The 24,842-nt window shown below is 35.4% G+C and overlaps 2 protein-coding genes across 2 annotated transcripts; both read left to right on the top strand.

The window, feature by feature from the left end:
• The first annotated feature begins 302 nt into the window (after positions 1 to 302).
• atp5mc1 (ATP synthase membrane subunit c locus 1) lies at positions 303 to 4,581 on the top strand. The gene is made up of 5 exons (XM_051106684.1): positions 303 to 395; positions 1,646 to 1,693; positions 3,842 to 3,916; positions 3,998 to 4,185; positions 4,258 to 4,581. The coding sequence occupies exons 2-5, from the start codon at positions 1,655 to 1,657 to the stop codon at positions 4,370 to 4,372; spliced, it is 417 nt and encodes a 138-aa protein (XP_050962641.1). The 5' UTR covers positions 303 to 395; positions 1,646 to 1,654; the 3' UTR covers positions 4,373 to 4,581.
• A 3,425-nt stretch (positions 4,582 to 8,006) lies between these two features.
• ube2z (ubiquitin-conjugating enzyme E2Z) lies at positions 8,007 to 18,819 on the top strand. The gene is made up of 7 exons (XM_051106388.1): positions 8,007 to 8,752; positions 9,436 to 9,508; positions 11,395 to 11,582; positions 11,847 to 11,958; positions 12,073 to 12,185; positions 13,978 to 14,068; positions 17,000 to 18,819. The coding sequence occupies exons 1-7, from the start codon at positions 8,361 to 8,363 to the stop codon at positions 17,174 to 17,176; spliced, it is 1,146 nt and encodes a 381-aa protein (XP_050962345.1). The 5' UTR covers positions 8,007 to 8,360; the 3' UTR covers positions 17,177 to 18,819.
• The last annotated feature ends 6,023 nt before the right edge of the window (positions 18,820 to 24,842 follow it).

The raw sequence follows: 24,842 nt of genomic DNA, 5'->3' as shown, positions 1-24,842 counted from the left end.
TGTCGCCCTCTAGAGATATTCAGCAGCTATTGCAATTCGGTTGCCGTCACCCCGTCCTCTAAAATCTTTAAGGCGGGACTTCCACCCAAAGCATCCAATAGAAACAGGGGACACGGGATGCGATTCGTGACATTCCTGGCGTTCTTCCTTAAATCGTTTAAACCAATCAAAGAGAGGCCGCCTTCTTGACAACGCACATAATTGGATATGTTCTACACAGTGACATACATTCTAGCCAATCAGAAAAGTCGAACGTGACCCTCTGCCCAATCACAAACGAGGACGTAGTTCCGAAGCTTATAAATGACAAGGTGACGGTTTTCACGGCGTACTCGTTGCCTCTAGCTGCAAGCTCGTCCCTGTAACCCCGGGCCCTTGTGTGCTGTATCTAATAGGTGAGTCGGTATTCCTTGCATTGGTCTAACGATACATAATAGTGAACTTTGTTGTTTAAAGCTGTGAAAGTGTGCGGAAGTTGTGGATCCGGCTTAGATAGTTACGGCTCTCAGGTTGCCATTCAGAGAAGCGCGTTGCTAAAGCTCCGCTAGCCGCTTGTCAAAGTCATTTCATGTGAATGAATGAATGAATCAGTTTGCGATCTCGTCTCAAGACCCTGACACGAAAAGCAACTTATAAGTAACACAAATGCTTATTAGCTTTGAGATTTCTATAGCTTTTTTTTAATGCACGGACGTTTTATTCACATGCTGTTCGTGACACTTGCAAAATGTCTGACTCGCGTTGGGCCGCATCAGGCTGAAAGCTCCCGCGGTACCCAAGCTATTCAATTACACGTGTGTTTTAACACCACAATGACATGCAATTAAAAAAATGTCTGTTTCATGTTATAAGAGAGTTTACATGCGTTTAGATTTCAGTAAAGTACCAGTTAAAGCTATTGGTGACCTTCAGTCTCCAGCCTGTCCGCGCGAGCAGTTTGCGGGCAAGTTCAACACTTAAAGATTAGGACTCAAAAGTAATCTTAGGAAAGATTATTAATGTCTTTTCGTGCTTAACGATGTATTTCGAAACGAGTAGCATGGCTTTTATTCTCAGGGTGTTCAAAAGGTTATCCATACAGTCACCTGAAAAGTCAAAATAGATGGGTTATATGTAGTTAAGATGAATGAGGAGTGTTCTGTATACTGAGTAAAGAATTTATGGCTGTTGTCACAATGTGGACTGTTTAATAGGCTGGATCTAACAACCTGAGATTTGATGGCTTAAACTATCCCTCCAAATCTATACATTTTATTTTAGGTAAAAACTTTATTACGGTACTCAAAACATTCAACACATGACCTCTATGCTGCCATGTTTGACCACTGACCTAGAGGGGATGAAGCAGTCTTGCATCCTTTGGTCGGAGGTTATCTTATCAAAACAGATCTAAACCGTGTGCATATAGAAGGAATTTTGGCTGGGATGTTTATGAAATTATAGAACCCTTATTTAATGTCTCATTCGCTTTCTCTGAATGGTTGGGTCTTGTAAGTTTCTTCAGTTGCTAAGCGAGTTGTAGATTTGTCTTGATGGCACAAACCGTCTTATAGACACATGATGAAAATGAGAATTTATGCTGTAGTGTTATATGGCAGTAGTGCTTTTCTTTCACCCATCTAACATCTTTCTTTCTTTTCCACAGGCTTCAAACATGTACGCATGTGCTAAGTTTGTCACCTCACCTGCTGTGGTATGTATTGAAGCTCAAATACACTCTAGTCACACTCCATTGACTTGTCTTAGAAAATTACCTTAATGCCTTTCTTTTTAGAGGCTTGTTAATGAGCATTTTCTTCATCTTCTGTGAAAGTGATTGCTCACATTTAATATTAGCTCTAACCTCATTTACAGTCAAACCAACATTTATTCGGACACCAACATTTCTCACATTGTCATCGTTTGTTCGCTATAGCTTAGAAAATGGTAAACATAATAAAATGACAACTCGGAGTTAAACTGTCAGAACAAATTCATCTTGGTAATGTCAGACAACTTTGATAGAAAGGTATGTAATGGATTACAATCAACAAAAAATTTAGTCAGCTATTCGTATAACAATGTTTACCAAGCAATGCTTAATTTTAAGTATGTGGTGTAAAAAGGTCGCATTAGCAATTAAAGAAAACCAAGCAAGCAAAACATGGTCAGGTCAAAGTGTCTGAATAATTTTTGGTGCCAGATTTATCAATTTTATAATTTTTTTGGGGGGGTATAATATGTCACCGTTAACTTTATTTTTCTATCCTCACTTACATAAATGAACTATAGTGTTCTCCAGCCACTAGTTTAAAAAAAAATAATTAATTAATTAAAAAAACAATTAAATCTGGTGTCTGAATTTTTGGTTTGACTGTATAATTATGCATTTAAATGCTTGTATTAAATTTACACTTACGAATTTAGAAGGTGCGTTTATGCAAAGCAACTTGAAATAGAGGAGCATAAGTACTTTGTTGCAGAGCCAACAATATTCATAGTAAACGATGTCAGAATTTTTTTGAAAGCTAGATTAGGAAGAGCACTAAAGCAGTGAAAATTCTTTTATTTATTTATTTTTTTTTGTTTCTGCTGATAGCCTTGTGGGCAGCGCGCCGACATAGTGCGCCAATGTGCTACGGGTGTCCAGAGTTCCAATCCCACCTTAAAGACCTTTCCCGATCCCGCCCTCCTCTCTTTTCTGCTTCACTTCCTGTCTCCTCTACATGTCCTATCAAAATAAAGGACAAAACAGCAAAAATAAATCTTAAAAAAAAAAATATATATATATATATATATATATATATATATATATATTTTTTTTTTTTTTTTTTTTTTTTTTTTTTTTTTTCTTCTCTGCAAGTACATTGGTTTAGGGTTGTAAAAGTTGATAACATTAAGACTTACTGAATCCTTTCTATCATTTTTGAATCAGAAGCATGCTTTCTATTAAGGTTTGTAGATATAAAAACATGCATATCATACTAGGTGCGATTCCATAACAGATTTGTGCAAAACTTTGCGAAATTGTCGATAAACTGTTGCGAAATGGCAGTGTTTACATTTACCGATGTTATGCGACTAAAAGAAATATTTTCCCCCCATGATGTCATGGCGACAGATGTTTGTAGGTTTTACGTATGTCGAAGCCACCGCACTAGCCATTCACTTTATTTGTAGGAGACGTAGGTATCTATCTTTACAGAAGCAGCGAGGAGAGCCACTTCTGAAATTGAAACGAGCCATGGCACGCATGGTATAAATGCAAGCGTTGACTAGAGTGGCCGCAATCAATTCTTGTGCAGTGTAAATAAGTTATTCACGCTTTAATGGTAGGGAAAAGCCCCTTATTCAAGCATCATGTAGAAAATGCTCGTGTAAGCGACCACATATGAGGTGGTGTTTTTTTGAGGTTATAGCACATTAAAGAATCATTGTGACTTTTGTACACAAGGTGACCTGTAAATGCAAAAAAAAAAAAATTTTAAATTGCCTGAAAACCACCTCATGCGCGCACAAAAATGTTTGTGATATATGGGAGTTTTTGTGAAACTGACATTTAGTCTGTTTCCATTAGGTGCATTTTCAATTTGCACAGTTTGAAGGCTAATGGAAATGCAGCTACTCATCAAAATGCCAAAAATAAGTCTTAAAAAAAAAAAAAAATACTTTTTCTCTCTCTGTCCCTTCTCTGCATTTCATTGGTTTAGGAATGTTAAGGTTGATAACATTTAATACCTACTGAATCCTTGCACACTCATATTTGAATCAGAAACATGCTTTCTGATAAGGTTTGTTGATATAAAAACGCATACATATATTACTTAAATTCAGAATGAGAACAAAATTATTCATCCCTCAGGTCCGTGGAGGATCCAGGGTTTTGGCCCGGCCTGTTTCAGTGGTGTTCAACAGACCTGAAGCAAGAACTGAACAGGTAAATCAAATAAAAAGTGCCTTCCACCCAGAAGGACTTGCAGCTTCTCTTGCACATACTTAAATTTCTTGCCCTTTTCAGGCTGCTCTGCTGCCAGTCAGTGAAGCGACCCTTCTTAATATAACCCGGGGGTTCCAGACCAGCGCTGTATCCAGGGATATCGACACAGCGGCCAAGTTCATTGGTGCTGGTGCTGCCACGGTGGGTGTGGCCGGATCAGGAGCTGGAATCGGGACAGTGTTCGGCAGCCTCATTATTGGCTATGCCAGGTAATTAGCCTTTTAAACTAGGTTTATTTGTTATACATGCAGCTTGTGCCTAATTGCTTGTTTGAATTACAGGAATCCCTCCCTGAAACAGCAGCTCTTTTCCTACGCCATTTTGGGCTTTGCTCTTTCTGAGGCCATGGGTCTGTTCTGTCTGATGGTGGCGTTCCTCATCCTGTTCGCCATGTAATTTGGATGTCTTCTCTTCGACGTGGTTCAACTCCCTCGATCTGGAGTTTGGAACTCTGACACGCAGCTTAGGCCGTGGCATCGCCATTCCAACAAAACTACAAGAAACTCTCCCTTTTTATGTTCCCCTGTACCGTTTTTCTCTATCTGAAAGTTTTATGTAAGAACTCACTTCACATAAGACCATCTGAATAAATGGTTGAAATCTGATTGCTGTTGCTCTTGTTTTTTTTCTGCCCTGAGGATGCAAGGATGATGAGGACAGGTAGACTAGTCTGGTGTGTTTTTAAAAGTAATATTGGATTTGGGGAATGTTTGTCAAAACGTTTATTTGTAATTTAATTTGTATTCGAAACCTCCTTGTGTTTGACTCTAATAGCTTGTCCAAAAGTCACTCAAGCTTGAACATCTTAAGACTCCTTGTAGTGATGTTGCATGCTAACATTTAAATATACCCAGTATTTGCTAACTGATGTTAATCTAGTTTGTTTGTTTATTAGTTTTAAAGACTCTTCAACCAAATGTAAACTATCCCTTTAATGGCTCCAAATTGGTTTGGTAAAATATTTAGTAATGCAAAAATGTGACTGAATCACTTTGTAAAAATGTGACACAAAAATTGTGTGTTTTGGTTTTTGAAGGTCCTTTCCACCAAACATATTGTCATTAAGTTTTCCTAAGCTTCTTGCAGTGTTTGGAGGAGATCCCATATTTTGTTTCTAAAGGAACAAATATAGAAATGTTGTTAGTAGCCATGGTTACCTACCAAATATTTTGTGGGATCTCAGGATTGAAGTTATCCTGTCACGTGAGCTTTTCTGAGCAAACTTGTGTTTTGTTAGTGCTGGGAACCAAGAACGGACAACGGTTCTTCAATGCTGACAGCTGACCGAGTACTGACTCTTAAGAACAGATCTGTTTAAGTGAATCAAAAACTGTCATTTCTACAAATGTAGTCCGAATCGCTTCGTTTTAGTGAATCAAAACATAAAGCGCGACCAATGTAATCTGATTCCCTAAAGAATGACTCTTATGAACTGATTCGTTTTAGAACGTGATTAATGTAGTCTGATTTTCTAACAAATGATTCTTACGAACCGATTCATTTTAGTTAAAAAAAAAAAAAAAAGAGCAACTGATATGATACGATTCCCGGTTCTGTTTAATGAATCAAACACTTAAAGGAGAAGTCCACTTCCAAAACAAAGACTCACATATAATGTACTCACCTCCTTGTCATCTAAAATGTTCATGTCTTTTTTTTTTTTTTTTTTTTTTTCTTTCTTCGGTTGTAAAGAAATTGTTTTTTGAGGAAAACATTTCAGCATTTTTCTCCATATAATGGACTGATATGGTGCCCTGATTTTGAACTTCCAAAATGCAGTTTAAATGCAGCTTCAAACCTTCCCAGCTGAGGAAGAAGGGTCTTATCTAGCGAAACGATCAGTTATTTTCATTTAAAAAAAAAAATACAATTTAAATACTATTTAATGTCAAACGCTCATCTTGTCTTACTCTCCCTGAACTCTGTGTTCTAACTCAGGACAGTTAGGGTATGTCGAAAAACTCCAATCATTTATTCTCCCTCAACTTCAAAAATGATTTCAAAATCATCCTACATCAATGCAGAAGCACCGACCCAGTCTTTGCAAAGCGAACATGCAAAGAAGATCAAACACCCTTAACAAAAAAGGGTAAAACAGCGATATAGGACGATTTTGAAGTTGAGGGAGAACATGAGATAGGAGTTTTTTGACATACCCTAACTGTCATGAACCGGGAAAAAAAACAGTCCAGGCAGAGTAAGACAAAACGAGCGTTTGACATTAAAAAGTATATAAATTGTATTATTTTTATGAAAATAGCCAATCGTTTCGCTAGATAAGACCCTTCTTTCTCGGCTGGGATCATTTTCAACCACATTTGGGATCGTTTGAAGCTGCATTTAAACTGCATTTTGGAATTTCAAAATCAGGGCACCATATCAGTCCATTATATAAAGAAAAATGCTGAAATATTTTCCTCAAAAAACAATCTCTTTATGACTGAAGAAAGAAAGACATGAACATCTTGGATGACAAGGGGGTGAGTACATTTATATGTGAATCTTTGCTTTGGAAGTGGACTCACTTAACCTCAGGTTACTGTTTGACTCTAAATGAACCAAGAATCTCTTATGAAAATTAACCATGGTTTTACTACAAATAAATCATAAATTGATATGGGCAAGTTGATGTGTTGTTTAAAAACACATTATTTAGAGTTTTGTTACCACCAGATAATGTAATATAATTAGAGCTGGGTAGATTACTTGCAAATTGCAGTCTGTTACTGATTTCAAATTGCATGAAAAAAATTGTAGTCAGTAATGCAATCTGTTACATTACATATTTTAGGTAATGTTATCAGACTACTTTTTGATTACTTTTGGATTACTTTTGACCTGTCTTGTTTATCATATTGATTTAAATAGGATAATGCTGCACAATTGTGACATAAAAAAACAAAGAGTGAGAAAATATATTCAATTTGTTGTTACTAACAACATGAAGTGCATTAAACATTGTTACGTCAGGGTTTCCCAAACTGGTGTTTGAGAAGGAACTGCAAAGGATTTATGAGTTTAATGAAAGGGTAATAATTAATTAAGTCTTTAAAAAAAATAATTCAATCAATTAATCAAAAAAAAAAAAAACTAAAACTAAAAAAAAGAAATATTATATTTGTTTTCCTGCATGTCATGTGAACATTAACCAGTGTTAGAGAACCAATGAACATGCAAATGTGAAAATTATTAAAATATTTATTTTAAAATCTCAGGGGTATTTTAAATATATCAGGTTAAAAGGGATCAGATGACAAAAAAAGATAAATTTGTGCATTTTAATGTAGCCTTCCAAAGATATAGGTATACGGTTAACCTACAGAGTAATTTTTTTTTTTAAATCAATGTGTTCATTAGTAGTTGATGCACTATTGAAACATTTCTTAAACCTGAAATGATTTTTGTAAATCAGTGCTCAAATGCTGCAATCTGACTAATGACTGATCTTTATGTGAATGTCCAATGTTTTCTAAATGTATAGATAAAATACATATCTAAATATCTAAATATTTCGCTAGATGTAAACAACACTGGTCCAGAAGCGCTTCCTGTTTTTTAGTTTTTTATTTTTTATTTCACATATACAAATTCATCTTAAAGGTGCTAATGTAACATTTTCATCCAGTCAAATGTTATGTTGGTTGTATTTTTTTGTGATGTTTGTGTACAGTTAAAAAAAAAAGAAACAGGAAGTGTATGGGGACCAGTATGTTTACATCTAGCGAAATGGTCTATATAAGCAGTAGGCTGTTTTAGAAAGGAAAATGTAAAAGATAATTTATTGCTATTGTGTAAATAATATGTAATTATGTAATCCATAAAAAAGTAACTGTAGTATGATTACGGGTATTTTAAAAATGTAATTTAATCTAATTACTTAATTTTTGTAATCTGATTACGTAATCCAGATTACATGTAATCCGTTACTCCCGAGCTCTGAACGTAGTACGAAAAGAATCGTTTGAATCCATTTCGACTCCCATTGCGCCTGAATCTCCTCCAGAGGAGTGCACCGCTAGATGGCGCTATTTCCTTCTAGTCGAGGAGGAAGTGAGGAGAAACGAAACAACACTGATAAACAGGCCAGGCCGAACGAGGAGAAACTACGTTTACGTGCGTTTAGACTCAGTTACTCATTGATGTGAATTTTAAACGCTTCTCTAAACTCGGCTACGTCAGATAAAACGTTAAAATCAGCGCTGCTTTCGACAAAGGTTGTTATAGTTGAGGTCGGAAGTGGGAAACGGGAGAATATGTAGGAGTCGTTTCTATCTTCCTGCCCTCCTCTACTTGCCTCCGAGCGAGGAGAAACAGAAACTGCACAAGAAACTGATTGATCTGACAGCTGGTCAAACAGTTTGCGGCTTCTCTGGTCTCATCGACGATGGCGGATAGCGTTGGGGAGGAGGCCAACGGTTCTGTGGGGACGGCGCAGGACCACGGAGCGCAGTTGTCCGCGAGTTTGGGTAATTCTGTACCGGGGCACTCGGCAGCCTCACCGCCTTCCACAGGGACCCCCGTGGCTGTGGTCGGTCCCGGGATCCCGTATACCATCACTCCGGCTGTGGAGAGCGGACTCGGTGTGCTGACCCATGCGGTCGATCCCACGATCCCCGTCGTGGCCGTTCCTCCAACCCTGCCGCCCGGTATCGGATCGGGAGTCCCGGCCGGAGCGGGCCTCTTGTCCCAAATTCACGCCACCTCCTGGGATCCCACGTTAAGCACCGACTGGGACAAAGAGAAAGCATCTCCGCAGTGTATTCTCCGGATAAAAAGGTAATACTGGCTGTCGTGAGGGTCTGTGCTTGTTTTGGGAAATGTAAAACAACTTTTTAAGTGAACCTGCGTGATATTTGCATTGCTTATTTACATTCCAGTCCAAACATATGGTGAAGGAAGTAGGTTATGTATGTCAGAAGGCTGAATAAACATAAACCTCTGATTTACTGCAAACGAAACGATTTAATATTTAACAGTTTTTCAACAAATAATGGCATTTATCAGCAGAACAGAACTTTTGAATGGAAAAGACTGTTGAATATTGGTAAAATATTGCTCAGACCTATAACCAGTCAGTCTCTACTGCATTGGTATGCTGAAACATTTCCCAGCCAAAGGCTGCAAGCAAATTTATCTGTCATATGTAACTGTATTTATAAGACACAGTGTTGCCACTCTGGGGAATTATCACTTGGCAGTGTTTTTGGCCTGGGCATAAAGTGATAAATGTCCCTGGAGAACTAATAATGGAGATGTGGACACTAACGAAAGCACTTGGTTGCAATGAGTCAGTTATTTTTATGTGTAGTCTCTTTAATCCAGGCATTCAGTGATCTAATAATATGTAACTTTTGTTTCCTTCTCATGTTATGACAAAAATTGCATTATCTGACTGGTATTTCTTCATAGTAGTAAAGTCTTACTTAATATCATATTTTTTTCTTCTTTCCTCCTTTTAGAGACATTATGTCCATTTATAAAGAACCTCCTCCAGGTATGTTTGTGGTTCCTGATCCTCATGATATGACCAAGGTAAGCATCAGCACACTTCTTCCTCACATTTATAGTGATATTTCAGTTCTCTGCTCCCTCGGTCCTTCCTACTATTGTTATATTCTTTGTAAACAATGAAGGCAATAATTGCATGTGCACAGTATTAGGTTTCATGAATTAACAATGAACGGTACTTTTACAGCATTTATCATTGTAGATTAATGTTAATTTCAACATACACACTACTTAAGTTCCGGATCAGTACGATTTTTATTAATAATATTATTATAGTTTTTAAAGAAATTAATAGTTTTATTCAGCTTGGAAAAAATACATTTATCTAAAGTGACAGTGATTTTATTATTATTTTTTTGTTGTTGTTACAAAAAAATGTATTTCAAATAATTGCAGTTCTCTTGCACTTTAAATTCATTAAAGTATTCTGAAAAAAAGGCACCACATTCCTAAACACCAAATCAGCATATTAGAATGATTTCTGATGGATCATGTGACACTGAAAACTGGAATAATGGCTGCTAAAAATTCTGTTTTGCCATCACAGGAATGAATTCACAGTATTTTAAGTTTGAAAAGTTATTTTTAAACTAATAATGAGGGGTGTGACGATATTCTCAATATCGTCTCAATATTATCAGGGTCACATGACGATATGAAACAATATAGGTCTTCTGTGCAAAAAGTATAGCCTAGTTTTTTTTAAAAAAATATAATTCTTATTCTAACATAAAATGTCTTTAAAACTGTGTTTTGGGTCATTATGCTTTGGCCACAGCATCTGTCAAATGAACTAAAACCGAAAGCACAATATGGCTTAATCCCTTCATCGAGTTTATTTTTGCTGTGCGTTTCAAAGCCAAGTGCACCCTTCATTCGGGTGATCAGCTCGTGATCTGGTGTTTTCAGCTCTTCAGAACAGCTCCATTCACAGTGAATGAATGCAGTTAGGTCGTTTGTTGTACGTACTGTGAGTTTAGCGTGAGTTTGGGAAAGCAACGGCCACCAGTTAGGCTATATCATTGTGGCAGAAAATTACAGCATTTCACTAGATTTGTAGTGAGATGCATTTTTGTATGCATGTTTTCACTGAAGCTGGGGTTTTCCTTCAAAATAAAAGCTCTACTGCCAATTCCATCACAGTAAAAGCTAAAATGCAGTATGAATTGCTGACAGATAGCGATTTAAATGGGTACTGCAGTCCACATTCAAAATATTTCTTTCAAGTGTAGAAATTAAGAAAGCAGTATTGTAATTTCCCCACTGTAGTGTAAAGCAAAAAAATAATATACCTATGAAATATTTCATTTTAATTTATTTTACAGCGCAGTTGTCAATTCCCTGACTTTTTTTTCTGACCTTACCTTTTCTTAGTTAAGAACATGAGTTGAAGCTCTTATTTTTGAACTCTCAAAGTGCATTAGATAGAAGAATGTAACTTTAAAATGTACAAAATGTTCATGTTTTTTCCAATTCATAATAAATATCGTATTGTGGACTTCATATCACAGTATTATCGTATAGTGAGATTTTGATATTGTTACATCCCTAATAATAATATTTTACAATACTACTGAATTTACTGCAGGTTTGAGCAAATAAATGCAGCTTTAGTACGATAAGAGACTTCTTTTAAAAACATTAAAATATTGAGCTGACCCCAAACTTGTACTCAGTAGTGTAATCTTTTTTTTTTTCCTTTGGGCATTTTGTATTGATGTTTTTTAACATTTTATGTGCAAGCATGAATTAAAGATAAACAACGGTATTTAATGGGATAAAAATGAACATTTACCTAAATTACCAAATGCTGTAAGAAGTCGTGGACTTTGCTGTAGTGAATGAATGTGTCTGGTTCTTCTTTCTAAAGTGGCTTAGAATAAACCCTCTTCCTTCTCGTGTCTTCACAGATTCACGCCCTAATTACCGGCCCTTTTGACACACCATATGAGGGCGGCTTCTTCCTCTTCCTGTTCCGCTGTCCTCCCGACTATCCTATCCACCCTCCACGTGTCAAACTAATCACTACCGGGCACAACACTGTTCGTTTCAACCCCAACTTCTACCGCAACGGCAAAGTTTGCCTCAGCATCCTTGGGTAAAAATTATTTCTTTTTATTGTTGGATTCTCACATATGTTTTACTTCCAAAAGTAAGGCTAAGGACAATAACTATGAAATTTCAATAGTCATTCTAAGTCTGTGAGAATAGATAAGTCCACAGCACATTTATAAATGATAACAACACATTTTTTCAGTGAATTAATGATAATATTGGTAATATTGTTATAGTTAGCGTTATCATCCTTGTTGTGAATAGGCTTTATTCAGATGCTGATTTTGATCGCTGTTTCTTTCCACAGCACTTGGACTGGTCCAGCGTGGAGTCCCGCCCAGAGCATCTCCTCTGTTCTCATTTCCATACAGTCCCTAATGACAGAGAACCCTTACCACAATGAGCCGGGCTTTGAGCAGGTACTACAGCTCCCACAATGCATTTTTAGTATCTAAAGCCTTTATGCGGTCCATCTGTAATCTGTGATCCATTTTGATCACAGTGAATGCTATAGTTTGTCATCTGTTTGTTAGGAAAGGCATCCAGGTGACAGCAAAAACTATAACGAGTGTATCCGCCACGAGACCATGCGAGTTGCTGTGTGCGACATGTTAGAGGGCAAAGTGCCGTGTCCCGAGGCCTTGTGGTGAGTGATTATTCCTCAGACATTTTGCATAATCATGGTACATTTTAAAGGGCTTGGAAGCTATAAAAAAACATTATTACTATTAGTGATTTTCGGCCGAAATTGTGATTTTTCAGTTTCGGTGTTTTGACACAGTTTTAAAAGTGTTAGTGCCTATTTTGTGCTTGTGATGTGGATAAACTACAACAGATGAACATGTCATTTTTAATTAATAGCTTTCAAATTCTGTTAATTTTTATTATGAAAGTAAAAAATGTATATCTGGTAGAATGACAGATCTTTATAAGCGGCACATAAATCAATCATGTCTTCCACTTTAGTAGCATAAAAAACACTAATGAACATCAGATGGTATGTTGAAGGAAACAGTACGGTTTACTGAAACGTATCTTTTCTCACGTAATTACTCAGTAACAGTGAAAAAGATGTCCGTAAAACAGGAAAGAAATTAAATATCCATGAACTGGTTAGTCAGCAAGAAAGAAATAACTAATTTTGATAAATAAATGCAATATATAAAATATTTATTATATTTTTACTTAACCTGTTGTCTTCATTATTTAATGTGTGTTTGAATAAGTATGTCAGGAAAAGAAGTTTTCATTACAGACACTATTTGGACGCTTATATTTCAATAACTAATTAGAGTAGAAACAATTCTGGTATTAAAATGTCGACGTTAAAACTCCCTTATGTACAGTTTAAATGTCTGTACAGCTCAGTTTTTATACACTACCAGTCGAAAGATAGTCAGCAAGATTTTTAATGTTTTTAAAGAAGTCTCTTCGGCATTCATTTGATCCAAAGTACAGCAAAAACAGGAAAATGTTGAAATATTTTTACTATTTAAAATAGCTGTTTTCTTTCTGAATATATTTAAAAATGTAATTTATTACTGTGATTTCAAAGCTGAATTTTTTAGCATCATTACTCCAGCCACATGATCCTTCAGAAACTGTTCTAATATTCTAATATAAAAAAAAAACATTATTATTATTATTATTATTATTAAAAGTATTATTAAAGGTTTCTTTGAATATGAAGTTTGGAAGAACAGCATTTATCTGAAATAGAAATCTTTTGTAACATTTTAAGTGTCTTTATCTTCACTTTTAATCTATATAAAGCAATTTTGCTAATTAAAAGTATTAATTTCTATCATTTCTATCAAAAAAAAATTATACTGACTCCAAGCTTTTAAATGGTATAGTGTATAATGTTACAAAAGCTTTTTATTTCAGATAAATGCTGATCTTTGGATCTTCCTATTCATCAAAGAATCCTGAAAATGTACTCCGCTGTTTTAAATATTGATGATGATGGTAATAAATGTTTCTTGAGCAGCAAATCAGCATATTAGAATAATTTCTGAAGGATCGTGTGACACTGAAGACTGGAGTAATGATGCTCAAAATGTAGTTTTGATCACAGGAATAAATTACATTTTAAAATATATTCAAATAGAAAGCAGTTATTTTAAATAGTAAAAATATTTTGCTGTATTTTGATTCAAATAAATGCAGGCTTGGTGAACAGAAGAGACTTTTTTCAAAAAAAAAAACATCTTGTCCAAGAACTTTTGACTAGTAGTATATGAGTGTTCATTGTTAAATAAATTTGAATAATGTGTTCAATAATAAATAATAAGTATTTTCCGTTTCGGTTTTTGGCTAAAGTAAAAATTAGATTTCGGTTTCAGTGTTTTGCTAAAAAAAAAAAAAAATCACTTCAGTGCATCACTATTTACTATTTATTAAACACTCTTATTAGAGCATTATTTTTGTATTCCTAGGAGCGTGATGGAGAAATCCTTCCTGGAGTACTATGATTTCTATGAGGGGGTCTGCAAAGAGCGTCTGCATCTCCAAGGGCAGAACATGCAGGTATTGACTGTTTGCAAATATACTTTGCTACATTTCACATTGTGAATTGGCCGTTTCAATTGTCAACATAACATTAGAAATACAGCCTTGAGCAAATGTTTAGCATTGTGACATTACAAACATTCCTGTTCGCTGCGGTGAGTTATTCATGTCAGCATTCACAGAGGAGCAACTGGAACAAAGAATCTGATGTACTACCACACCTCCTAGTAAAACGTTTAGCTGAATCACTCAGCACAGCTTCTATTCACCAGCAGCCATTTCTGTGGGATTTCCAGAGTTGTTGTTGTCCTCAAGTCACACTATGAATCAGTGTTCAGGCATTTTGTAGTCGTGTTGCACATAGTTAAGTGGAGCTGTTGTCTGTCTTGAATTTTATTGTGTTTGTGAGAATCCTCTTACTTTATCTATAGTGTTATGATTTTGTGTCGTGACCACTGATCTGTATAAATGATCTATTATAGATATGTTTTTTTAAAAGTGTGTTATGCTCACCTAGACTGCACTTATCAAAAATACAGTAAAATCAGTCATTTTATTACAACTGTTTTAATGTTTTAAAGTGTAATTTATTCCTGTGATGCAAAGCTGAATTTTCAGCATCACTACTTCTGTCTTAAAGGGATAGTTCACCCAAAAATGAAAATTCTGTCATTAAATACTCACCATCATAGCGTTCCAATCCTGTAAGACCTTCGTTCATCGTCAGAACACAAATTAAGATATTTTTGATGAAACCCGAGAGCTTTCTGATCCTAGATGGCAACGCAGCTGACACATTTAAGGCCCAGACAGGTAGTAAGGACCTCGTTAAAATAGTACATGTGACATCAGAAGAGCTGTTGAATAAAGTCGTTATTTTTGTTTTCTTTGTGCACAAAAAATATTCTTGTAGCTTTGAAAATTTGATGTCACATGGACTATTTTAACAATGGCCTTACTACCTTTCTGGGCCTTGAACGTTGTGTTGCTGTCTGTGCAGGGTCAGAAAACTCTCAGATTTTATCAAAAATATCTTAATTTGTGCTCTGAACATGAATGTAGGTCTTATGAGTTTGAAACGACATGATGGTAAGCAAGCAATGACAGAATTTTCATTTTTGGGTGAACTATCCCTTTAAGTGTCACATGATTTTTCAAAAATCATTCTGATGTCAGTGCTGATAGCACTGGTGTTCCCAAATTCAAATAGTTAGGAGCACCAAATAAAATTTAGGAGCACCCAGTGAATATTAAGGAGCACCACAGCTGCCAACTGAGAGGAACGGCCAGCAACGTCCTGATGATTAATAGCTTCACCAGTCAAACCTGATCCTGAATTCTTTACCACACTCTTCTTTTTAGTAATGCACTCATCCTGATTCTTCATGGCCAATTCTGATTGCAGATGCTTTACAAACAAATGGGCTATTTTAAAAATTGTTTATTGCCTTAAGAAAGGCACAAGAAAGAATGAAAATATGAGTACATGAACAAGATGTTTATTTTCTCTATTACAGGTCAAACTCTCTGTAGCCATTCAAATTAGAGGCAACCACTGCATTTTTAAACTTAATCGATAAAGATGCTGCATGCATGAGCCGTTTCTGATTTAAATTAGATTAGAATTTCAATATCTGAAGCAAAAACAGAATGCTCTGACAGACTTTAGCTTTGTGAAATTATGCTACATTAAACACCTGGGTCAAACCACACATGAAAAATAACTTCACTACTCCAGTAATCAGGCGCTGTTTTACCAGCTTTTTATTTTTTTTTTTTTTTTTTGAGTGTGCACGCTTCAAATGTAAGCGCATGTCAAAACCGCATGCGAATGAAATGTTTAAGCAGCAAGGTTTAAAGCACATTCAAATAATGTACTTGTGTGATTGCAAATAAGTGCGGTGTTTAGTGAGTGGAATTCTGCTGCTGAGTAAACATTTGGTGTAAATGTATGTCGCATGAGACGGAGGCGCCAGAACTGCAACTGATAGAATGTGCGCTGTAGCACGATAGGATTACTTTATTTCTTCAATAATAGCAGATCATAGGGATATTTTAATCGTCAAGTTTAAAAAATTTTCATATCGCATACCCATAATTGCAATGCAGTGCAAATCGGGAACAGAGATTGGTTGAACGAAAACGTTTGGAGCAAAAACTGTCCGGTTCTAAGTTCCAACGGAGTGCAATGTGAGTGATTGACGGCTAATATCTAAAATCTGCATTAAAGCTAAGAATGTAAAGATGAAGTTTAATTGGTTATGTAAGCTAATGTTGGATAGAACGGCTCACTGTATCAGCTCACAGGAGTCATATACTGTGCAGTGTTTAGCGAAAGTTTTGTAAAGAAATGAAAACAAGTCACAACATAACAATTACTAGCACTCGTACTCGCACAAATGCTCCCAAAATATATTTTGAGGCTGCGCAGATTAAGTTCTGGGAGCATATGTGACCAAAACAGTCGCAATTTCGAGCCCTGATATGGTGCAACTGCACATCTTGGCGACCCGAGTTCGAATCCCAACTCGTGGTCCTTTGCCAGTCCCATTCCCAACTCTCCACCCCATACATTCCTGTCAATCTCTACTGTCCTGTCCGTAAAAAAGCATGAAAAGGCCAAAAATATGTATAAAAATCATATTAAATCATGCTGAATTGGTGCTCAATCATTTATTTTTATTATTAATGTCAAAAACAGTTGTGCTCTTTAATTCTTTCAGAATTAAAGATTATACATTAGCTCTCAATTATACATTACAGTATAATTGAGAGCTATTAATTTTAATATTTCTTAGACTTTAAAAAATAACTTCTAGTTTAAGTGAACATAAAACAATCTTCACAATCTATTCACCTGTGCCCTTCAGCAAGTAGGAAATGTACAGAAATTGAATAAAGTTACCAAACACTAAAGAACAGCATTTTTTTTTTTTTTTTTTCTCGCAGGATCCTTTTGGAGAGAAGAGGGGTCGTTTTGACTACCAGGGTCTGTTGACCCGTCTCAGAGCCATCCAGAGGCGATTGCGGGAAAAGTGCCCGCCGGAGGACAACGACGGCGACTCCGACTCGGACACCAGCTCTTCCGGCACCGATCCGGACAGTCAGGGCAGCTCACAGCCTTAGAGTGCCCTCTAGGGGTTGCGAAGCGAGCAAGGTTAGATCGTTTCCCTTTACCTGCAGCTCGGGACTCCTCTCAAGCGAGCACAGATGCAAAAAGAGCTGAGATTCTACTGACCGAGGACAGAATTTCTGTCCCACTCGATTGGTTAATATTTTTTTCCTCTTGCTCCTTGTGTGCTGGCCAATGACTGCCTTTTGTTTTTCTGTTTGTTTTTTTTCTCCCCCTAATGGAGAAGAGGTTCAGTCAGGAGGGGGAATGAGGTGTATAGATGTACGTGTGCGTGTGTACATTTGTAAGTGACAAAGATGTTGTACGCAGGCTCCTCAGCAGGTCATCACAGCCTCGACTTTTTGTTTCTCTGTCCCTTCCTGCATCCAGTGTAGAGCTAACAGAAAAAAAGTCTACTAAATCAAAAAATTAATGATGATGATAATAAAATCACTCTTAAAACAAACCAGTTTACTTGCGAATACACACATTTCACACTTAGCCTGTGAGTTTCCTGGTCTTTTTGTTTCTCTATTTCTAAAGCTCACTCATGAAATCATTGAAAACTGAGTCTAATCACAAATTGAGAATTGAATACCACAAGAGCAAAACAAACGGATGCAACTTTAAAAGAAATGTATATATAATTGTTCATAGAGAAGTTTTATTTTAATGTTCAATGTTCTTAAAATGCTATTGAACTGGTGGAAGTATCAGCAGCCTGCCAAGCACTTATGGGAACGGTTGCCTTTTGAGTGTCGTCGACTTTGTTGGAAATACAGTTTCGTTTGGTGAACTTCAATCTGTCTCTAATTGTGAAGCTGTTGAGTGTCAAATGCGACATCTGTTCTGTTATTGTTCAGGGAATAACCCTGAATTTTCAACAAGCTAGAAACTTCTTTTGCTCACTTTTCTTTGTTCTTTTACTCATAATGCTTAGACAGCGATTCCACTCCAGCCTCCGCTCAAAGTGTCCCACGATACTGCTACAAATGTCGTTCTCTTTACCGGGGATACTGTGGCCACTGGTGTCCTCATATGCAACAGGATGAAGGAATGGTATAATATTCAGCCGTTACTTGACACCGTGGTTCATGACTCTCTATGCTCCTAAATATTTTGCAAAAACCTATTGCAATCCATCCCTTTAAATAACAGGCATATAGTTTTCCACAGCATGCTAAACACAGGCACACTGGCAGCCTTTAGTATTTTGTATACATGCACAATTATAATGCATTTTATTCATAAGCAAGCAGATTACATGTAGTCTTCAGTTAAGTGAACCACAAAACATTCTTTGATGGGCCCAAGTACAGTTCTGAGGTTTTTGCATGTGCTAGCATTTTGATGCATTTGATTTCTCTGAAGATAAAGAGAATATATATTCTGGTCTAGGACATCATATTTTGATAAGACAACACTGTTAGGTTGCTAGGTTCATTTGTTTGTTTTGAATGACCAATTTGACTCTGAAGTCTATGTTTCTCTTCTAGAACGCCCTGCAACAGGAAACAGTTCCCTGACTACGAGTTTGACTTTGTGATGTACTAATGCTTTCCCTTGTTAGCAAAATGAGAATGAATTATGTAAATAATTAATGTATCAATCAGTTGCAACTGTAATAAGAAATGATATATAAATCTGATTCTGATTACTCGTGCCTCTCTTTGATTTCATTTTTCTAAGCTTGGTGTTTTAATTATTCAAAATTGAAAGGGCATTGGGAGTTTATATTGTCATATTGCACACATATTATGATTATAATTTAAGTTCACATGTGTATTATTTATTTATTTCCATATGCTGAGTCCATAGTTGATTTTTATTTATTTTTTCAATGTTTTCAAAGGATAATCAAAATAGCTACAGTTGAGGTGAAAATTTACATGCACCTTGCATAATCTTCAAAGTGTTAATAATTCGTTTACCAAAATGAGAGGGATAATACAAAATGCATGTTATTTTTTTATTTAGTACTGGCCTGACTAAAATATTTCACATAAACGATGTTTACATATAGTCCACAAGAGAAAATAATAGTTGAATTTATAAAAATGACCCTATTCAAATGTTTACATACACTTGATTCTTAATAGTGTGTTGTTACCAGAATGATCCACAGCTGTTTATTTTTTGTTTTGTTTAGTGATAGTTGTTTATGAGTCCCTTGTTTGTCCTGAATAGTTAAACTGCCCGCTGTTCTTCAGAAAAATCCTTCAGGTCCCACTTTGGTTTTCAGCATTTTTGTGTATTTGAACCCTTTCCAACAATGACTGTATGATTTTGAGATCCATATTTTGACACTAAGGTCGACTGAGGGACTCATATGCAACTATTACGCAAGGTTCAAGTGCTCACTGATGCTCCAGAAAGAAACCACTAAGCATTAAGAGCTGGGGTTGTAAACCTTTGAAAAGGATGAAGTACTTTTTTTTTTATATTTTGCCTAAATAGCATATCTTTTTTTAATTAACCGTATGGGCAATTGGGCAAGTGCCCAGGGGCACCATGTCTGGGGGGGCACCACGCCAAAAAAATTACTCCGTTAAAGGGTCATCAGATACAAATTTCACTCTTACATGTTGTTTGAACATTAATGTTCTCTAAGCCATACAATATGACTTGGTGGTTCTGCTGATTTCTATTGTATAGCTATGCATTTCTTTGCTGCTATCAGAGCCATCTTAACTAAGCGTAAATTCTTCCTTTGATCAAGTTGAGAACTGATTCATCCCCCAATAACATAAATCTCGGATCAGGTGGAAGCTTGACATTAATAATTTTGTTAATAGTTTGTATTATATTTCTCCAGTAGGTTTTTAGTTCAGAACACGTTCAAAACATATGTAATAATGTACCAACCTCTGTTTTACATCTAGGGCAGCATTCTGAATATGAATCACTTATCTTGTGTAATCTTTCAGGTGTATAATATACCCTATGTAAAATATTGAACTGTATTAATTTATGTCTACTATTAAATGAAAATGTTAAGGCCCTTTTACAGATAAGTTCCCAAGTATCTTGATCAAAAGTGCATTCCAGATCTTTTTCCTATATAAGTCTTGAAGATGAAACATCCTCCCCATACAAGTCAGTGAAATTGGTATACATATAAGACACAAAACCTTTGGATTCTTTTTTCTCTCCTATAATACTCTCTATTGGGAGTGAACAGAGGGGCCTTAAATGACCTCCTTGTACTGTATTAATATAATGTCTCACCTGAAAATATTTTAAAAAGTGTTTAACAGGAATAGAAAACTTTGACCTTAATTGTTCAAATGTCATTAGTGTGCCCTCTTCATATAAATCTCCAAACACCTGTATTCCCTTTTTATACCAATATTGTGTTATCCCATCTCTTAATGCCTCAGGAAGAGATGGGTTGCAGTGAAATGGAGTATTGTTATACAATGAAAGTAGCTAATTATATTTTTCCTGATCGCAAACCCCAGTTTGCAAGTGCGCCTAATGAATGGGTTATTAACTGCCTTCATAACACAAGTCAGAGGGATGAATAAGGCCTTATCTAGAGGTATTTCCCCTGCATGATATTTTTCAATTTGTATCCATGCAGATGAAAATGTACTGTTCTTCTGCCAATACCATACCACTCTCATTTGTGCTGCCCAGAAATAAAACAAAAAATCTGGAAGTTGTAATCCACCTTTTTTGGATGTCATCTGTAATGTCTTAAGTTTAACCCTTGGAGTTTTTTTATTCCAAATAAATTTTCTAATTGAACTATTGAGATTATTAATAAACTTTTGTGGGACAGAAATGGGAAGGGTCTGAAATAAATATAAAAATTTAGGAAGAATGTTCATTTTTATGCAATTTATCCTGCCAATTAGTGATAATGGTAATGAGTTCCATCTTTCCAGATCTTTTATTACCTTTTTAAGTAATGGAGAATAATTCAAAGAATATGCTTCTTCCAACTTCGAAGGAATATTTAGTCCTAAATAAACAATCTTTTCGGAGTTCCATAAAAAAGGGATGTTAATTAAGGGCATTTTCTCTGCAGCAAAATTCAATGGCATCATAACACTTATATTAATATTAATTTTATAACCAGTCCCTAAAGTTTTCCAACAGTTGAGATAAATTAGGTAGAGATGAATCAGGATTAGTTAGATATAGCATCACATCATCCAGGTAACACACAACTAAATTGTCTTTATTCACAGACATAATAACCAAAAAATTAATAAACCAAATAAATAAATATTTTATTTTTATTTTGTATGCCTCCCTTTGCCTTGATAAAAGCTTGCATGCTTACAGTCTCTGTTGTAACTGACATCCAAATAGTTTCTAATTGCTCCCAAATCTTGCTTTTGATTAACCTTTTGTGCAGTCTATCTTTGAATCTATCTTTGATTTTACACATCAGAGACTGGTGGATTAACCATTACAGAAACATTAAAAATGATTTTGCTAATCACCAATACTTAGTTTAGGGCAGCTGTGGCACAAACCATACATTGAGTGGTGGTCCAATAAATTTGTTAAGCGCAGTCAGGGATGGGCAGTATTTCAAAAACATGTATTTGAAATACAAAATACTATTTTGTATTTTGTAATTAAATACATTTAATCTTAGTATTTTTGTATTTTCAAAAGACATAAAATACTTTTTGCCAATCAACCTCTTTATTAGACTGCTGATTTCCTGTATCAACAAGTATACAAAATACTAAATACAAAAATACTAAGATTAAATGTATTTAAATACCAAATACATTTGACTTTTCCCAAAGGTATTTAAATACAAAAATTCAAAATAGTATTTTAAATACATGTATTTGAAATACTGTCCATCCCTGCAACAAGACCATGCACTCATTGTCACATTTCTGAAAACACACCTTTCTTTGAGGGGAGTAAAACACTTGAAAATTCTTTTGTAAATTAAATATAAATTAATGAAAAATGAGATGAGGACAATAATGACTCTAAAAACACTATCCACACCTTCCACACCTGTAACAGTTGGCTTCAATAGTTAAAACATGTTTGAATTTGCTGCATACTGTTCAGATTTATATCTAATCTTAGAACAGATTACACCTGTAAGAGTTGGATTCACAAATTATAAATAAGTTAGGTACACTAAAAAGTGGTAATCTGGTTTTGTAAGGATTTCTACTTGATCTTAAAACCACTTATGTTAAGTTTATTAACATGAATAAATAAAAAAAGTATGTGGGAGTAGATGGGGGGGGGGTCAATCAACTATCGTGGGAGCAGCCTCTGTCTGTGTGATGCCTCTTATTTTGGTAAAATAATTGCAATAAATGCATTCCTGTTGTCTAATTTATCTGTTTGGCTTTATGTGGGATAATTTCAAACTACAAATATGCCAAAATGTAAACATTTATAAATTATACATAAAAGATGCTTATTAAAACAATGGTCATGAGTTACTCACTTTTATAAAGTTTTATACAGCGTTTGTCAAAACCATAAAAATATAATGTATTTGATAATACAGTTCATATATTTCCAAAACATTTTGGACCAAGACTGATTTGGACAATTTGTATTTTAAGTTAAATGTCTTGAGTTCAGCTGTTTTATGCACATTAGATTAACATAAAACATAACAATAAACATTTACAATTTAGTTTTAGACAAAAATATTCTGTGTGTTATTTTAAAAAGGGTCATGGACTGAGAAATCAAAATTCCCTTGATCTTTTGACATGTAAGAGGTCATTGTGCTATAAAAACATCCTGTAAGTTTCAGAGCTCACACTTTCTCATTAGTCTAACAGCTTATACTGAAGCCAAGGTTTTAGCACATAATAGTGTGGCTAAACATCACCTTATAGCAGAATATCAACACTTCTACACCACTTCCTGTTTAGCCTCGCCCACTGATTTACGCATGCAGTATTTTTTTTTTCTTTCTATTATTCAGTTCCATTATCAAACAAAAACACAAGGCAACACTGCACATTTCAAATTGCAAAGAATAACAACAGGAAGAAAAAACATACAAAATGAACACAAACCTATACCAACAAACAAAAAAAAGGATAAAAAATTACAAAATAAATAAATAAAAGTAAAAAATTCCAGGGCAGTTACATAAATTTGAAAAGCTTTAGAACGTTTCTTATTTTGAGATCTCATATTAGAGAGGGTTTCGAGGTAAATTTTATTTGGGCATTTTGTAGGGTTGTATTATTAGTATTTGCCTCTGAGAATTTGGTTAAAGTTATTATGCCATTGGGAATAGCCTTAACTACTTTGTTAAATTCTTTTTCGTTTTCAAAAAAGCCACATTTTGTAAAAAAATTAGAATAAGTGTAGAATTGCCCATTCTTGTCAATAAGCTGGTTTACAATTAATATGTTATGCTGAACCCAATTCTCCATGTACAATGACTTGTTATTATTAGTGATATTACCATTGTTCCATATAAAACACCTGCTAGGAGAAAAATTGTGTTTGTGTAGAAGTGACCAGTAAACTAATGCTTGTTTGTGATAATTGGCCAAAGCAGTAGGAAGTTTGCCAGTTATATAAGGACACTGCAAAAAAAACAAAAACAAAAATTAATCCCCCAAGTTTTTTAAAATAAATAATATGGGACAATATTGACAATACTTGTTTGAGTTTTTAACCCAATTCATTTTTAAAATTGGGTTGAAAATCATAAAATTAAGAACATTTAGCCCACCGTCAGATTAACAAGAACACTTTTTTGTTTGTTTTATGAAGTTTGTTTTTCCAAATGAAATTAAATTGTGAGCATATATCCTTTGGGGCACTAAGTGAAGAAAGGAGGTATACTGCTCTCGAGAGACCTTCTGCCTTACCTAAAGGGGTCATTGGATGCCCATTTTCCACAAGTTGATATGATTCTTTAGGGTTTTAATGAAAAGTCTATAATATACTTTGGTAAAAAATTCTCAATGGTTGTGTAAAACAACACCATTTTTAACTTGTCAAAATGAGCTCTGCAAAAATCATCCCATTCTGAGGGATTGTTCCATTAAATGCAAATGAGCTCTGCTCGCCCCGCCCATCTCTACTCTCTGTGGAGTGACCAGCTGTGCTCTGAGAGATTGTTTACTTTAGCCGCATTTAGCGTGTTTAGCCGCAAAACTTGCTAAGTTGCACGTTATTAGGAAAGGTGACTGCAGAGATTCATAAAAAAAAAACTATACTCACTTCTGCTGTAAGTAAAGCTGGATAACAAATGTTTGCGTGAACATCGGGAGGCGCATTCCCTTCACAAACAAATGTAATCCACTGCATCTTCAGCGGCTCAGATGTCGGGAGTAAATGATGACCACTATGTTCATTATTACATCCAGCAACACAACACCTCAATCGCTCAGTCAGAGATGTTTTTGTCTAACTTACATCCCTGCTCCGGCATCACAACAAAGAGGTTGGACTGTTACAGCTGATCTGAGGTAAGACTCTCATGTCAATCAACTATTGTGGGAGTGGCCTCTGTTGGTGTGACGCCACACCGACAGGCATCTGAGAACGGCTCGATTTGAAAAAGGGGATGTATGAAGGAAACGCATGTAGTAGTGTAAATAACAAAAGAGGTGAATGCAGGTCTATGCAGAAACCAAACCATAAACTTTATCTGATGAACTTTTAAGTTTCAAAACGCATCAGTATGAACTTGTTCCTTTGTTCCCTTCA

Source organism: Labeo rohita, chromosome 3 (assembly GCF_022985175.1).
Source record: "Labeo rohita strain BAU-BD-2019 chromosome 3, IGBB_LRoh.1.0, whole genome shotgun sequence".
Lineage (NCBI taxonomy): Eukaryota > Metazoa > Chordata > Actinopteri > Cypriniformes > Cyprinidae > Labeo > Labeo rohita.
The sequence above is the reverse complement of the archived record's forward strand: the minus strand, read 5'-3'. Positions and strand labels throughout refer to the sequence as shown.

What these genes read in the sequence shown, in the direction of transcription:
- atp5mc1 (XM_051106684.1), top strand. Translation starts at nt 1,655, where the DNA reads ATGTACGCATGTGCTAAGTTTGTCACCTCACCTGCTGTG. An exon ending in TTGTCACCTCACCTGCTGTG is followed by an intron (nt 1,694 to 3,841) that starts GTATGTATTGAA and finishes TTCATCCCTCAG; the next exon opens with GTCCGTGGAGGATCCAGGGT. An exon ending in CTGAAGCAAGAACTGAACAG is followed by an intron (nt 3,917 to 3,997) that starts GTAAATCAAATA and finishes TGCCCTTTTCAG; the next exon opens with GCTGCTCTGCTGCCAGTCAG.
- ube2z (XM_051106388.1), top strand. Translation starts at nt 8,361, where the DNA reads ATGGCGGATAGCGTTGGGGAGGAGGCCAACGGTTCTGTGGGGACGGCG. An exon ending in TGTATTCTCCGGATAAAAAG is followed by an intron (nt 8,753 to 9,435) that starts GTAATACTGGCT and finishes TCCTCCTTTTAG; the next exon opens with AGACATTATGTCCATTTATA. An exon ending in GTTTGCCTCAGCATCCTTGG is followed by an intron (nt 11,583 to 11,846) that starts GTAAAAATTATT and finishes TTCTTTCCACAG; the next exon opens with CACTTGGACTGGTCCAGCGT.